We start from the raw sequence: 16,658 nt of genomic DNA, 5'->3' as shown, positions 1-16,658 counted from the left end.
ACAATTAACATTGAATACTGACATCTTTCCATCAAATGTCTACAGATGAACATTTTTTCCAACTGTTTGAGGCTGTATGTACTATATTTGTTTCCAGCCCGGCTATAACAATTGACAGTAAGAGATATGTTTCCGGGATGGTAGGGTCAGCGTTCAACCTGAATAGCAACACTCCAGTGTTCCTCGGGGGAACAAATGACAGCGCCACCGTCGGCTCAGCCTACCCTGTCAAGTCCTCATTTGTTGGCGGAATACGAAACTTACAGATGAACGGCAGGTAAAGAAACTTTGATGATTAGCTCACTGTGGGAATCTTGGGGAGAAGAGCAGGTCACAGCAAGTAGCACATCCTGCATATCAGGGTCGTCCACAATGAGGAGTCCTCATTTGTTGGTGGAATATGAAATTTGCAGATGAATGGCACACAGGCCCCCACTGCGGGTCAGAAAATCGATAAACTAAGCCCTGGTTTACTATCCAGCCCCCCTACTATATAACATGTAAAGGTTCATCACAGAAATATGGTGACATGATCGAAAACTGGACAATTACGCACACGTCAATGAATATATCGTATTTTAAAGGTCTCACAAGTATCAAAAGCTCTTGTCCATATCTCCGATGTGTGTAGGGGGCATATACATGAGCTTTCCGTGGGGATGCATTTGATGGTTTTTATTAAATCGCCAAAGACTGAGTTGCTGTGCCGGAATACCAGTGTATTGTAGCCATGCTCTTCAAGACATCAGCCAGTTATTAGTTTGTCTCAGAATTTTATGATTTTCTTTGAATAATGCTGATAGTATGGCATAAAACAACCATCATTCACTCCCATGAATATCTTGGTAAAACTCTTTTGTCAACTGACTTGATCTCTCTTCAATGCTGTTAGCATAATGAAGCATTACTGATGATCATTGCCTGCACAGTCTCTGAAGGATCAATGTAATATGTGCTCTACAGTCTGGTGACAGTACTCGAGCTCTCTTTTTTGTCTTAAGCTCTTTGATAAACTGTACAATACTAAATATATTAAAATAAATTTTTCAGGATAAAATATAAGGTAATTCTGTCCCAATTAATTAATAAACATTTTCTGTCTGTTTCAGCCCTGTTAATATCTATCAGACTGGTGTTGTCAAAACATGGAGAGGGGGCAACCTTGCTGGAATCCCTACACCTCCGAATGCTCCCCTCCCATTCCCTATACCACCACCCCACCCCCTACCACCCCACCCACCCCTGTCTGCGGCACCCTGGCGCCATTCACATCCAGCACTTCAGGACTGTGGTTCACTGGCAATAGCTACTGGCGCAAGACTCTTGGACCTTCAGAAAAGGCCTATTATTCGAATCCGTAAGTAGGAACTCTTATGAATATGTGTTAGAAGAGTAATATTTTTAGTGCTATGATTTTATTCTTGGTCCTGGGTTTTTAGAAATAACCTGAACAGTCATGACTTTTATGGGTTTTTTTCTAATAACTGATCAACATGAATGAAGTCAGGTTGCGTAAAATAGATGCTGTCAAACATTTCTGATCTCAAACCTACGTCCCTGTATATTCCTAATTTAGTCATCAATATACGATTGTGTCAAACCTCAGATAACTTGAAGTAATTACTTCGTTACAATGGTGTATCCAATACTGATTCCAATATACAAATTTCTTCTCTATTTTTATTTGTTTGATGCACCCTAAGCTTACCAAAAGGTCTAAAATTTATAATTAAACAGATACTTTGGGCTTTTACACTATAGGGGCGGTTGGGTAGCCTAGTGGTTAAAGCGTTCGCTCGTCATGCCAAAGGCCCGGGTTCGATTCCCCACATGGGTACAATATGTGAAGCCCATTTCTGGTGTCCCCCGCCATGATATTGCTGGAATATTGCTAAAAGCGGCGTAAAACCCAACTCACTCATTCACTTTTACACTTTATGCACATACATTACAAACAAGTGTCTTCTTTCATTTCTTAGCTCACTTAAATCTGTTTACCCATTATTCATACATTTGTATTGACATTTTTTTCCTATTAAAATTTCATTTTATTCCTGTTGGGTTTTTTAGGAGTAAAATTTTAATTTACACCAAAACTCTTTAATTCTAAAAAAAACCCAGACTTTTGGCTGAGGGAACTAAGCTTTCACGTGTATGTTTCTTCTGAGAATATAATATCTAAATCATACATAAAATCATATCATTATATCTAAGTCCTCAGTGCCAGTATTTTTATTCTTGGCATCTCTGTCTTTGTTGCCATTCTAAAACATTGACTCCACATACAGGTGAGCTACAGTACCTAATTTCAGTGTCACTAATTTTCTGATAAACAGAAGAATCCAGGAGTCAGATGGTAGAAAATATTGAACTACACAAATTATTCTTTAATTTTAATTCACTTTGAAGCACCCTAATTGTCTAAGACCACAATAAAATGGTCATGCTGTCCTTTGTTCTCCTTCCAGATTGTCCTTAACTGTGGACTTCCAGTCCTACGGGTCTAACGGGCTGTTGTTCCTGGCGTCAGACTCCGCAACCATGCCCACTCAGTGGCTGCTCGTATACATGAAAACAGGACGGATCCATCTTGATCTCAAGGGAACAAGCTTCACCTCGGCTTTAACTTCTGGGTTCACATACAATGATGGTGTTCGTTATATGGTACGTAATTTTGAATTTTGTTTCCAGTGAGCTAAAAGATGGGTAATATTTGTTTATGTGCCTATCACAATGACTATGACTTTCTGTGAATTGTTTAGATTTTGTTTAAGTTTGACTAGTTGGCTTGCTGACTAGTTGATCATGTTCCTTGTTTCTTGCACTAGTGTACATGTAAGATTGCAGTTTGTAAAATACAAAATGAAAACTTTTTTGGTTTTTATTTCACTTTTTGTTATTTATGCATGATAGAAATCTGTAAGGAAAATCTCTCAAAAGGTTTTACCTAAAAGGGGTTGAAGAAGGCCATATTCTGTAAAACATTTAAGGTCATTGTATAGCTGGAAATGTTTACATCCACATGTTGTTGGGTTTCAGGTGGATTTTCTCATATATGGAACATACGCAGTTCTCATAGAAAATAAAAGAAAAGACTTTGTCAACAACGTTGGGGGAAACACATCTGCACCTGCCATCTGGAGCAGCATCAATAACATCACTGTCGGCTGGGTGATAACACCAACCACAAGGTCATCGCTTACAATGCTGGTGAGCAGTCACAATTCCCATGTTTATACTCCTTAACAATGCTCTTAGGCAGTCACAAATCCTGGTGTAACAATTCCCATGTTTATACTCCCTCACACTGCTGGAAGGCAGTCACAATTCCCATGTTTATACTCTCTCACACTGCTGGAAGGCAATCACAATTCCCATGTTTATACTCTCTCACACTGCTGGAAGGCAGTCACAATTCCCATGTTTATACTCCCTCACACTGCTGGAAGGTCACACTGCTGGAAGGCAATCACAATTCCCATGTTTATACTCTCTCACACTGCTGGAAGGCAATCACAATTCCCATGTTTATACTCTCTCACACTGCTGGAAGGCAATCACAATTCCCATGTTTATACTCTCTCACACTGCTGGAAGGCAATCACAATTCCCATGTTTATACTCTCTCACACTGCTGGAAGGCAATCACAATTCCCATGTTTATACTCCCTCACACTGCTGGAAGGCAGTAACAATTCCCATGTTTATACTCCCTCCTAGTGCTGGTGAGCAGTCACAATTCCCATGTTTATACTCTCTCACACTGCTGGAAGGCAATCACAATTCCCATGTTTTAATATACTCCTTAACAATGCTCTTAGACAGTCACAATTCCCATGTTTATACTCCCTCACACTGCTGGAAGGCAATCACAAGTCCCATGTTTTAATATACTCCTTAACAATGCTCTTAGACAGTCACAATTCCCATGTTTATACTTGCTTACTCTCAAGCAGTGACAATTCCCATAAAGGATATAACACTCATCCTCGGTTTTCGTAGCAAATGTAAACCCTTGGAGTCTGGAAAATCCCGAGGGGTTTACATTTGCTACCAAAACCGAGGATGAGTGTTTTATCCGACTTACGAACCGTCATTAATGTAAAACACAAATATGTATTATGTTAAATTTGTGCAAATGTTTTGTGTACCTGTACTGAGAAGAACAACATTGATGGCACAGCCTGCAAATGATGGAACAGCCAGTGTCAACTGGGATGCGACTGGCAGCCAACACCTTGCCTCGCACGTGGTCTGCGCGCGCTACCTGTGTCCTGCACGTGCGCTGCCTGCAGTGCCCATCTTGTGAGGAACACATGATTCATACTGACAAACAATCTCATTCTTCACAGCGATCCTTCGTAGCCTAGTGGATAAAACCGCCAAGCTAGAGAGCGAAGGGTTGCAGGTTCGAAACCAATTATCACCACTATATATTGGAAGTTTTCAATAATGTGATATTTTACAATCAGTGATAGCAAGACAAAGTTGTATCAATCATAAATAATGGTCATTTCAAAACCTCATATCAGGTTACATAACGATCATTTCAAAACCTAGGTTATGAAATGGTCGAAATTTAAACGTGTACTTCAAAACCTAGGTTTCGAAATGATAAGTGCAATGTCACAGCAGAGGTCTACCTGAAGGAACCTACTCTACTACAGACAAACTCGGATATAGGTTTATAAACTCTCTTCCAATGCTCTTAAGAAGTCTCAAGTTCTATGTTTATACTCACTGACACTACAAATGTCTATTCCACATATAGAACATGTATACCCTATATTCCTGTACAAGGAAGGACATTGTCTGTGTGTCTCCTCTGTCTCCGCATTTACATATTTGCATGTGTTATTTCTTCAGCCCCCCGTACCTGACTTCCAGGGGGCGCCATCTATGAAACAGTTGTACATTCCAACAGAGTAGGCACCCGAACCTATAGATTCCAGTAAGTTCTATGCTCTCCAAAGACAGTAGTGGTTCATGAAATAATAATGCTGTAGTTTTTTTTCAGAAGAAAGAATAGCATTGGAAAATGTGTACCGGAGACATTAGTTTTGTTATTTGCCCCGCCATATAATGCAGGGGATGTAGTCAACGCCTCGTCCGGCCGTAATTATTTTGTTTCTGGAGCATGTCATCGGTTCCAGATACAGATTGTCAGGCAAAACAAACGGATGAAAAATACGAAGAAAAATGTTGTTTGTGGTGACATCAAAAATAAAGGTTAAAACAATCATACAGAAACTATGTGTATTATGAAGCATAAATATGTAAGCATATACATGTATGTATTATTTAAACCATCATTTTAAGAGGCATTGATTTTTTCCACTGGCAAAGAAAATAAATGGGTCGATATATGGCTATGAACGTCATATAACTTGTTTGAGTGGCATTTTAGAAGTTGGAACATACAATATTGAATAGACTTTATGGATAACAACTTCTTTGTTTCGTGAGTGCAACATTTAAATACAGATTCTTGTACCGTTGTCATTCCTGCTTGACAACGGTACAAGAATCTGTATCGAAACATCGCACTCATGAAATAAAGAACTTGTTATCCATAAAGTTTGTTCAACTTAAAACAGACCATCAATGCTAAAAAAAATTGCATGGTTTAAAAGAATATTTTTAAAAGACTCTAAATTGACTGCCATCTTTTCCTACGATGTTTCACAAAACATACAAGTTATCCTGCTGAAGGGAGAAACATTTATAAAACAAAGAGTTATAAATAAAAAGCAAACTGTTTTTGGAAAGACGCACTTTTAGCATGGAGTTTCTATACGTCATTGAAAAATAATAAAGTTGTTCAGGGCAATGATATTTTATCGCAATGTTTAAGGCACAATGAAAAATTTCTCTTGGATAAAAAAACATTTGTGTACCAACACTACGCTAAAATAGGCATAACATATGTAAATGACTTGATAGATACTGATGGAACAATCTATACATATCAGAAGTTTCATGAGCAAACTAGAAAATAAACTCTGTCAAAAAAGAAACGCAACCCCTGTCCTCAGATATGAAAAATTCGTTTGAATGAAGTTATTGCTTCCAAACTAAATTTTATTCGAATGTATTGAAATGATACACGTAATTAATGAAGATTACCATCCAAACAACTGCATTTGTACGCATAAGTGTATTTTATTGCTTATTCCGTCATAACGCATGAAATGACCCTCATGGTGACTTCGCACAAAAAAAACACATGCAAATCATGAAAATGGCAGTTAATGTAGGGGTGTATAAAAGCCCATGTGCTTCCGTATTATATTCATTCATTTGTCGCCCGAAAAGCTGTGTTAAAAATGCCACGATTGAGTGCTGCCGACCGAAATATCGCCATTGGTCGTGTTCAAGCCGGAGAAAGTTTTGGAACTGTTTGCGGCACCTAAATGTTCACAAAACAACGATATCCGACTTTGGAGCCGCTACAACAACTTCAATTTGACCAACGATGCGCCCGAGAAGTGGAAGGCCAGAATCACGACCCCCTTCAAGATCGGTACATCCGGGTCCATCACCTGCGTAATCGGCATGCCCTACCAACCGTGACTGCCACACAAATACCAGGTTTGAGGAGAGTGTCAGCTCAAGCGATTAGGAACCGTCTGAAAGAAGCGGGTTTACGTGCCTGTAGACCAGTTGTTGGACCTGTACTACGCCCCTACATCGGCGCCCGGCGACTCAGGTGGTGCAACAAGCGTAAGGATACGGACTTTACAAAACTGGAGGCGAATCTGGTTTTCTGATGAATCGCGTTTTCTTTTGCAGCGTCACGACGGAAGACAGCGTCTGTATAGGAGGCGTCATAAGCGTTTAGCGCCCATCTGCGTCCGACAGGTGGACAGATTTGGCGGAGAAAGCGTCATGGTTTGGGGAACCATCTCATACAACCAGAAATCTGACTTGGTGATCGTTCCAGGGAACCTGACAGCCCAACGTTACATCAACCACGTGTTAGAGCTTCACCTTCTCCCGATTATTGACCAACAGACACAGATTTTTCAACGGGACAAGCGCCCGGCCTCATACTACCGCGTGCAACAATGAACTTTCTGCAGAATTCCAAGCGTCAATGTCTTGCCATGACCCTCTAAATCACCAGACCTCAACCCTATTGAACACCTGTGGGATACTCTGGATCGGCGCGATACGTCAGCGTCAGCCGCCGCCACAGGCGCTGCAACAGCTTCGCCGTTGCACTGCAGGAGGAGTGGAGAGCCATTCCCGAGGAAAGAATCCGGCGTCTTATCCGTTCTTGTCCAAGGAGATGCCGTGCAGTGATTGCAGCGCGTGGTGCTCATACGAGATACTGAGACAGACGCCCCCCTGGTGACAAACTGGTGTCTGTGAGATGACTTTTGAAATGACAATTTTAAACATGCCCATCTGGGTTATTATTCTGCCAAATTTCAGACTTCTGTCTTAAATAATAAAAATGCCGTGTCATCCTAAAACTTCAGATCAAAATCTCTAAAATACAGGGGTTGCGTTTCTTTTTTGACAGAGTTTACTTAAAAACGAACTTCTTTGAATATGCAAGCCTAGTAAGAGCAGTCAAACAATGTTATTAAACATACAACATACCATTTGGAGAAAAATTTGAATTACCATTTATTCCCTATTACATACAAGACATCTTTAAAACTAAGAAAGGCCGTAGGGCATATTATGATATACTTATTCCAATTTCAGACTCTGCTATGTATAGCTATAAAAAGAAATGTGAAGATGAACTTGAAACAGATATAAGTGAAAAAGAATGGAAATCCTATCAAAAGATTATATTTCGAGCTCATACAAACTCAGATTTAAGATGGTTCCAATGTTCTTTAGTGCATAGAATCTTGTCAATAAACCTACTTTTGTTTAAGATGGGGTATGTGGCGAGTAAGTTATGCTCATTTTGTAAAAATGCACCAGAAAGTGGAATTCATCTCTTTTACGACTGTCAAAAATCTAAAAACATATGGAATCAATCTTCCAATTGAATAAGAACAAAAACAGATATCACATTGAATATCGATAAGAAAAAAAACATATTTGGATTCTCTGATAAAAGGAACGATGTCCTTAATCTCCTGATAACAGTTGTCAAATTTTGCTCTTTTTAAAATTCAAATATATACTTGTACACCAAGCTTCGATATGATCAGAAATGAAATAAGTAAAGTTCTCTTCTTGTAATTTTACCAAATTTGTTGGATTCTGGTCTGATTGTCACCAATTGTTTGATTGATACTAACGTACAACCGACCCATTTTCCTACAATATCATTTGTTATAATATGCTTGCCAAACTCTGTATACATATGCATGGTTATATTTGACTGTTATTTGATATCATGGTTTTGTACCTAAAACAAATGGTGAATAAAAACAAAAGATTAAAAGTTTGTCCAATATTAAATATGATATCTGGCTGTGGCTCTTATGATCCTCTGATGCTTTTATGGTTCCGGCTTAGTACCCATTATGAAAACAGCTCTTAAACTCCATGTCAACTTTTCAGGAAGACAAACACTGATGCTGCAATAACAGTCAACAACGTATTTGACGTCCCTCTGCAAGCTACGTATGGGGTTTCCCTGAGCGGAGTGAAGTCATACATCCAGATTGGTGAGTTAGTTGGGTACAGTGTGTCCATAATGGTAGCTGTATCCATATACATACATTTAGACAAGGGATCAAAAAAAAAATTTAAAAGTCACTTGCCACAGGGCAAGTGACTTAAAGGAAGTAACTTGTCCTGACTAATTTTCCACTTGCCCTAATTTTATGAAATAATCATGATGATGTAATTATGAAAGAATAAATCAATATGGTATTTGATGTTAGTGTTTACTGGACTATTTATTGACTGACTGAATGACTGAGTTTGGTTTTATGACGCTTTAGCAATATTCCAGCTCCATCACGGCGGGGGACACCAGAAATGGGCTTCACTCATTGTACCCATGTGGGGATTCGAACCCGGGTCTTCGGCGTGACGAGCCAACGCTTTAACCACTAGACTACCCCACCACCCCACTATTTATTGAAAAGTGATAAATAGCAAAGAAAGATAACTCTACTTTATTATCATTGCGAAATTTAATAGCTACATTTTGAGCAGATGTGAAATTAAATCCAAGTTTATTTGCAGTTTGAAACAATAAGTGGAAATTATCTAGTAGCCCACGGACAAGTTAGATACCATTACTTGATTGCCCGAAAAGAAAACTGACTTGTAACATAAGTAATGCAGAGCTATGTTTAGTGAGATATCTGATTCTACCAACCACCAGGTTCACAGACAATATCAGGACAACTGACCGTCCAGCTGACCGTCACAAACATACAGCCATCTGCCATGCTCTTCTACATCTATGGTGGCCAGAACCTTTTTGTGGCGCTAGATACCATGGAATACAGGGTAAGGATTGCAGAAACATCATGTGAGATATGGCTGAGATTAATTCTCAATGAAACTGTGGCTTCTTTAGTGTGTGACACAAATGTATGTATAAACTGGTCTGGAAATTAGTTGTTTAACTCAGAATACCCTCACTTATTATTGCACTTAGGTATACATATTATTTAATTTGGGAACAAACACAGTCCAAGAAGATGGGATGGACAGTAAATATATACAGTCCTAGGCCAAATGTTAGAAAAGTCCCTATCTTTTAGGATCTCTCCGCAGCAGTGAAAGCGTTATCCAGTAATTGGTATGACAACTCCCACCCTCTAGAGATTCTTGTCAATGTGGAACTAGACACAGAATGTATCAGGATATGCAGTATGGGTGATAAGGCCTGGTGTATCATATTACCTGATAATGATGTTATCTCTACATTTGGCCTAGGAGTATATACAAAAGAGTGTACATTGTCAGTAACTCTTGGGCCATGATATTCAGTTCCAAATAATGCTACCTGTGAAGATCCATTTTAGAATTGATCTTCAGTAACCCATGCTTGTTGTAAGAGGCAATTAACGGGCTTATAAACCCCTCCTACACACAGTAGATTGTACCCGTGAAGATCTGCGTTAGAATTGGTCTTCAGTAACCCATGCTTGTCGTAAGAGGCAACTAACAGGATTGGTTGGTCAGGCTCACTGACTTGGTTGACACATGTCATTGTATCCCATTTGTGTAGATTGATGCTCATGCTGTTGATCACTGGATTGTCTGGTCCAGACTCAATTATTTACAGACCGCCACCATATAGCTGGAATATTGCTGAGTGAAGTGTTAAACAACACAGAAACCAAATTATGCTGGGTGTGTCAGCACCAAACACAATCTTTTGCAAATGTTTGCATGGAATATGTGGATCCGCTTCAGTATCTTCCTGTGTACTGTACAGTACCTGTACCTATTTCAGATCAGAGTCACTGTGGGGTCAAATGCTGGCTCAGCCTTCACTGTGATCAGTTCTGACCTCACCAACTTCTGTGATGGTCAGCCCCACACATACCTCTTCCAACTGACCGCCTCTGGGGTGCAGATCCAGGTGGACAGTAGCCCCAACATGGTGTCCTCCTACCCAGCTGGCTTCACCATGCCAACAATAGCAAACGGAATAGCTGCAGTCGGGGGACTTCATGGTATGTGATAAACTGTCTAGTAATATTCTGTGATATCATGTCTAGTAATATTGTGTGATATAATGTCTGGTAATATTGTGATATCATGTCTAGTAATATTCTGTGATATCATGTCAAGTAATGTTGTGTGATATCATGTCAAGTAATGTTGTGTGATATCATGTCAAGTAATGTTGTGTGATATCATGTCTAGTGTGAGGTCCAAGATCCAGGTTAGAATTCATCTTCAGCAGCCCATGCTTGTCGTAAGTGGTGACTAATGGGATTTGCTGGTCAGGCTTGCTGGCTTAGTTGACAGAAGTCATTGTATCCCAGTTGCGTAGAGCGATGCTCATGCTGTTGATCACAAGATTGCCTGGTCCAGATTCGATTATTTACAGACCGCCACCATATACTGGAATATAGTAGCTGGAATATTGCTGAATGCTGCATTAAACAACAAACAAACAAAACATGTCTAGTAATACTTTGTGATACAATGTCTAGTAATACTTTGTGATACAATGTCTAGTAATAGTGTGTGGTACAATGTCTAGTAATACTTTGTGATACAATGTCTAGTAATAGTGTGTGGTACAATGTCTAGTAATAGTGTGTGATACAATGTCTAGTAATAGTGTGTGATACAATGTCTAGTAATACTTTGTGATACAATGTCTAGTAATAGTGTGTGGTACAATGTCTAGTAGTACTTTGTGATACAATGTCTAGTAATAGTGTGTGGTACAATGTCTAGTAATAGTGTGTGGTACAATGTCTAGTAAAAGTGTGTGATACAATGTCTAGTAAAAGTGTGTGTTACAATGTCTAGTAATAGTGTGTGATACAATGTCTAGTAATAGTGTGTGATACAATGTCTAGTAATAGTGTGTGATACAATGTCTAGTAATAGTGTGTGATTGTGTCAAGTCCAGTAATAACAGGAGATGTCTAAGAACTCTTATAGGAAATGATGTGTTATAATGTGTCTAGTAACAATGTGTAAGAAGGTCATTTGTAGCGCCTAATTAAATATTCATGAATAATTAGTGATGAGACATGAATTCTTTTCCAAACAGTGATTGAGAAGAAATATAAGATACATTGACAATATTTCAGTCATATGTTGGCAGTTCTCTGATAGTGTTTGATAAGACATCACAGGATAGTGTTTGATAAAACCTTTTACGTATTGTTTGGTATTCTAAGATGCTTCGGTGAAAGATCAAAGGCGCCGACAGTACTTTATCAGACGATAATGTGCACTTTTTGCATTACATCACAATGTATTGGCGTCACTGCGCCATTCTAGTCTGCTACCTCGTAATCGAACACTTTTGCATTACATCACAATGTAAGCGACATCACGATGCATGTCAGTTGTCATCGCCTCGTACAGCCTCCTACAGTAAACTACAAAGTAGCACCCTGTTTCTTGGTTTGTAGCTGCTTCACTCGGCTAACATCACTGGTGGAAACATTACGTTCGTGTTTTCCGACGGATAAAATGTCTCAGTTTGACTCACAATTTTACAGCGACATGGTAACGTTCGCAATGTTTAGATTCCCACAATGCAATCGTGAAATGTCACATGACTAGTCAGCTTTATCTGGATGTACTGATCTAAACTTACATTGGTAGTAGAAAAGCAATGTCCATATTGCCCCACATGGTTTATGTCAATCACAGATGTAATTAAAATAATTTAGAGAACATATTTAACCCCAACGTAAACCGTCATCAAACTGTATATCATTTGTTTTTCTCGTAACGTTCGTCTTAACGTAGGGGTAGAGACACGTCAATAGAACAGCGCGTCAGTTAGCCCTGTGCGAGGAATGTTAACTTAGCTCACCGACACTGCCTTAGATTTATCGTAATTATCATTCGAAAGTATTAAATTTGGCATCTTAGAAAAGAAATACAGTTCGCTCTACCACCATGGATAGTGTAATAAAGCACACTTTCGCCCTGAACTATTACAACATTAAAGCACTCGGACGCATGCGTCCTCGTGCTTTAACTATAATAGTTCAGGGCGAAAATGTGCTTTATTACACTATACATGGTGGTAGAGCGAACTGGATGTACTGATCTAAACTTACATTGGCAGTGTCCTCGTGCTTTAACTATAATAGTTCAGGGCGAAAATTTGCTTTATTACACTATACATGGTGGTAGAGCGAACTGTATTTCTTAAATATATCAAAGAATAGTGTGTTAAAACCTTGAGGAATTGTTTTTGTAAAACATGACTGAATAGTGTGTTAAAACCATTTAATATACATCGTAATGTGTTATTGCTGTTTCAGTCCAAGGACTAGCCTTCCAGACACAAGTATCACAAATCAGCATGCAAGGCTGTGTGCAGAGAGTTGTGGTCAACAGTGTCAACGTTGACCCCACACAACACTTGTCTACCAGTGCCAGCGCAGCCCTGGCGTGTAGCGTGTAACAGACTGGTCGACTTATCTAAACATACACCTACACAACCAACGTTCACCCCACACAACACCTATCTACCAGTGTCAGCACAATCCTGGCGTGTAGCGTGTAACAGACTGGTCGACTTATCTAAACATACACCTACACAACCAACGTTCACCCCACACAACACCTATCTACCAGTGTCGGCACAACCCTGGCGTGTAGCGTGTAACAGACTGGTTGACTTATCTAAACATACACCTACACAACCAACGTTCACCCCACACAACACCTGTCTACCAGTGCTGGCACAACCCTGGCGTGTAGTGTGTAACAGACTGGTCGACTTATCTAAACATACACCTACACAACCAACGTTCACCCCACACAACACCTGCCTACCAGTGCCGCACAACCCTCAACCCTGGCGTGTAGTGTGTAACAGACTGGTCGACTTACTAAACATACACCTACACAACTAACGTTCCACCCACACAACACCTGTCTACCAGTGTCGGCACAACCCTGGCGTGTAGCGTGTAACAGACTGGTCGACTTACTAAACATACACCTACACAACCAACGTTCCACCCACACAACACCTGTCTACCAGTGCTGGCACAACCCTAGTGGGTAGCGTGTAACAGACTGGCTGTTGTCAAACAATACACGAACACAACCAACATCGATCAGACACAACACCTAGCTACCAACAGCAAAGATTCTAAAATCATCACTGTCAAGAAGTCAAATACATCAGTACCCCACAATCAGCACCATCAACATCCACACCACCATCAGTTACATAAACATCAAGTCAAGCTTGACCACTATCAACTCCAAACAACGTCACTCTTCCAACAGCAACAGAGCTAAAAACAACACTGTCAACAAGTCAAACAACATCCACACCACCATCAATAACATCAAGTTGACCTTATACAATTATTGACTTCTATTCAGGTTGACCCAATGATTTATCGACCTTGGACATGTGATATTCACCGAGGTGAAGCCGATGTGAGTATCACATGACCAAGATCGATAAATCTTGGATCAACCGAACTGAAGTCAACAGTTGTTTTATGATATGACAAAAGTACTGAATACCTGTTCTTCTGTCACATAGCATACCACCGATGGTGTTGCACATGACCCAGAGGTGCAGCCATTATGATACAGATGGGACGTAACTCTAAACCAACACAGTCACAGGGACGAAGTGATGCCTATCGCTTCCTTATCTAGCGTGACACACAGAATATCCCAAATCTGTTTTTAACCACAGGAGGTTCTTGGATTGTTATATCAACCTCTCGTGACGTGGCTAGGTTGACATCGCTTAGCGTCAAAGCTGTCATGTGACCAAGTGGGCCAATCAGCAGGGCGGAAATCTACCGGTCATATAATAATGACCATTATCAACTCCAGACAAAACCTGGTTTCCAACAGCAACAGTGCTAAAAACAACACCACTAACAAACCAACCAACATCAGCAACCGTAATATCAACACCACCAGCATGAGCACCAGCACCACCAACATCAACACAGCAACCAGCACCAGCAGACCCTGTCATGTAGCAGACTGGTTTTGCCTTAACTTGATCTTGTCAAATGTTTACCCTTCACCTGTTAACATGAAGAGATGCTAGTATATCTCCCTACAGAGAACTGGAATAGTACATAAATTTATGTAACACATCACCTTTACAAAAGTGATTTTGAGAAAAATTGTAAACAGCAATCACAGACAAAAGTTTTTAATATCCAAATTTGTATCAGCTTTTTCATGTAAATATATTAAATCATGTATATCACTGCAAAATAAAGAGTTTCTTTGTGGTTAAGTTAACATGAGATCAAGCAAGGGACTCTCAGTCCAAGGGGCTCTCAGCATTGACGTCCAACACTCGATACCTGCTTTCTTGGGCTCATCCCACCTTATTTATTGTCATTTTGCATCCAGAATGTAGCCTTTTGATTCTGAGACATGACAGAAGCTGATCAATGTGTTTTAAACTACAGATATGCCCTGATCATGATTATTGATTTGCCAACATATACAGCGTAAACCCAACTCACTCACTCACTCACTTCATTTTGTTATTTAGTAATCATTACCATATTTCAGAGCAAATTTAAGTACTGTTTGAATCTTTGCTGTATTTTTTTGTGTGTGTTTTTATTCATGAATCTATTGTTTTCTTGTACATTATTTTGTAATTTCATACATTCAAGTGCTACCAAAGTATCTATATGTAAGGTGATGTAGTTGCTAGGTATGTAACAATACACTTCATTGTGATAGATATCTCAGTAAGATATTTATCAGGGATTTATCTAGGCTTCCAAACTAAGTGCCCTTGACAGATAACATGGAAAAAACAGATCATTTTGGTCCATATTGGGATTTTCTTCTTTTCTTACATACAAGCCTATTTGATGTTTTGTTCAATGCAATACTGAACATGACAGACTGTTTTGTTCATTGGTCCTTTTGCAAAATCGATAATGTAAGTTAGTACCGTAATAGCATAACATGGCAATGTGTTAGGCCAGTTTAGCATTCTTTAATAACATCAGTATCAGGGTAGGTACAGATAAAACTTTAAAGATATGTTTCATATTTGGTATTAAGGCCAGACCAGTTGTTTTCTTGTTTTACGGATCCGCCCGTTGTACTTTTTAAAGAACATGAACAAAAATAAAAGTTAATTTTCCCCACTCCAAAAATAAAATCTTAATGTTTTATTGGTCAAAAATGTAAATTTACAAGAAAAGTTTTTTTTTAGATTGTGTTTTGCCCCATATACACTTCATAAATTGCAAAAGGTAAAGTACTTTTAGTATTTATTTATTTTTATTTTGTTCCCTCCTGCCTTTAGGTTTTCTGAGTACAACAATCTGTAAAGCAAGAAATAAAACTGGTCTGGCCTTTAAATTGCAAATAAACATTTTCATCAGAGTTACTGAAAAGTAGTAAAAGTCATTCAGTATGTTAGTGTCACTTCTATTGCTTAAGACACTTGTACATACAAACAGAATGTGTACAAGTACAACTTTACGTGTCAACTCACATATGCTTGTATTGCTTTGCATTGTATCTTGTATCATGATGTACCAGTTTGTGATTAATTACACTCCATCTGGCAGTTACTTACTGGTACATTAACTGTTCTGTGTTCCTTGCTGATTGGGTAGTTTTGTGGTTAAGGTGTTTGCTTGTCATGTTGAAGACCTGGGTTTGATTCCTCATATGGTTGTAATGTGTTCTTGGTGGTGCTGTTTCCTGGTGCTGCAGATTTGCAAGGATCAGCAAACAATACATATTCTTTCAAGCACTACACAATGCTCACCCAATCACTCACCCATGCATCTGCTGAACCTCCCCTCACTCACTCCACCACACTTATAGCCCTGCACAATCACTCACCCATTCCCTCACTCACTCGCTGCTCACTCCGCCACATAGTCTGTCTCACAGTCCCTGAACCACATTATTTCCCCTACTGCCTAGCCTCCCTGCAATGCTAAAGCCCTAGAAGAAGCAAGTCTAGATTCCGTCAGGTTCTGAATCTCCCATCTCACTGGGGCTCCTTTTCAATTTAAATGGGTTTATTTGTTACTATCAAATTT

The 16,658-nt window shown here is 39.4% G+C and overlaps 2 protein-coding genes across 3 annotated transcripts in view; both read left to right on the top strand.

Moving 5' to 3' along the window:
• Window positions 1-2,557, top strand: part of LOC124282438 (laminin-like protein epi-1) — a 57,594-nt gene extending 55,037 nt beyond the window's left edge. Inside the window, 3 exon segments of the mRNA XM_046718423.1 lie at window positions 98-277; window positions 1,110-1,357; window positions 2,469-2,557. Coding sequence (XP_046574379.1) covers window positions 98-277; window positions 1,110-1,357; window positions 2,469-2,479 — 439 coding nt within the window. The 3' untranslated portion in view covers window positions 2,480-2,557.
• A 5,859-nt stretch (window positions 2,558-8,416) lies between these two features.
• On the top strand, window positions 8,417-13,085 carry LOC124282437. Of its 2 annotated transcripts, XM_046718422.1 has the most exons (4): window positions 8,417-8,639; window positions 9,308-9,435; window positions 10,391-10,613; window positions 12,906-13,085. In XM_046718422.1, exons 2-4 carry the CDS (start codon window positions 9,373-9,375, stop codon window positions 13,046-13,048), a joined length of 429 nt encoding a protein of 142 aa, XP_046574378.1. In that variant the 5' UTR covers window positions 8,417-8,639; window positions 9,308-9,372; the 3' UTR covers window positions 13,049-13,085. The 2 variants fall into 2 exon arrangements, with proteins under 2 accessions (XP_046574378.1, XP_046574377.1); XM_046718421.1 differs by lacking the exons at window positions 8,417-8,639; window positions 9,308-9,435 and having other exon boundaries at window positions 10,209-10,613.
• Window positions 13,086-16,658: the final 3,573 nt, after the last annotated feature.

The sequence above is a fragment of the Haliotis rubra genome, unplaced genomic scaffold, assembly GCF_003918875.1.
Source record: "Haliotis rubra isolate DU_JTF1 unplaced genomic scaffold, ASM391887v1 Scf3, whole genome shotgun sequence".
NCBI lineage: Eukaryota > Metazoa > Mollusca > Gastropoda > Lepetellida > Haliotidae > Haliotis > Haliotis rubra.
The sequence above is the reverse complement of the archived record's forward strand: the minus strand, read 5'-3'. Positions and strand labels throughout refer to the sequence as shown.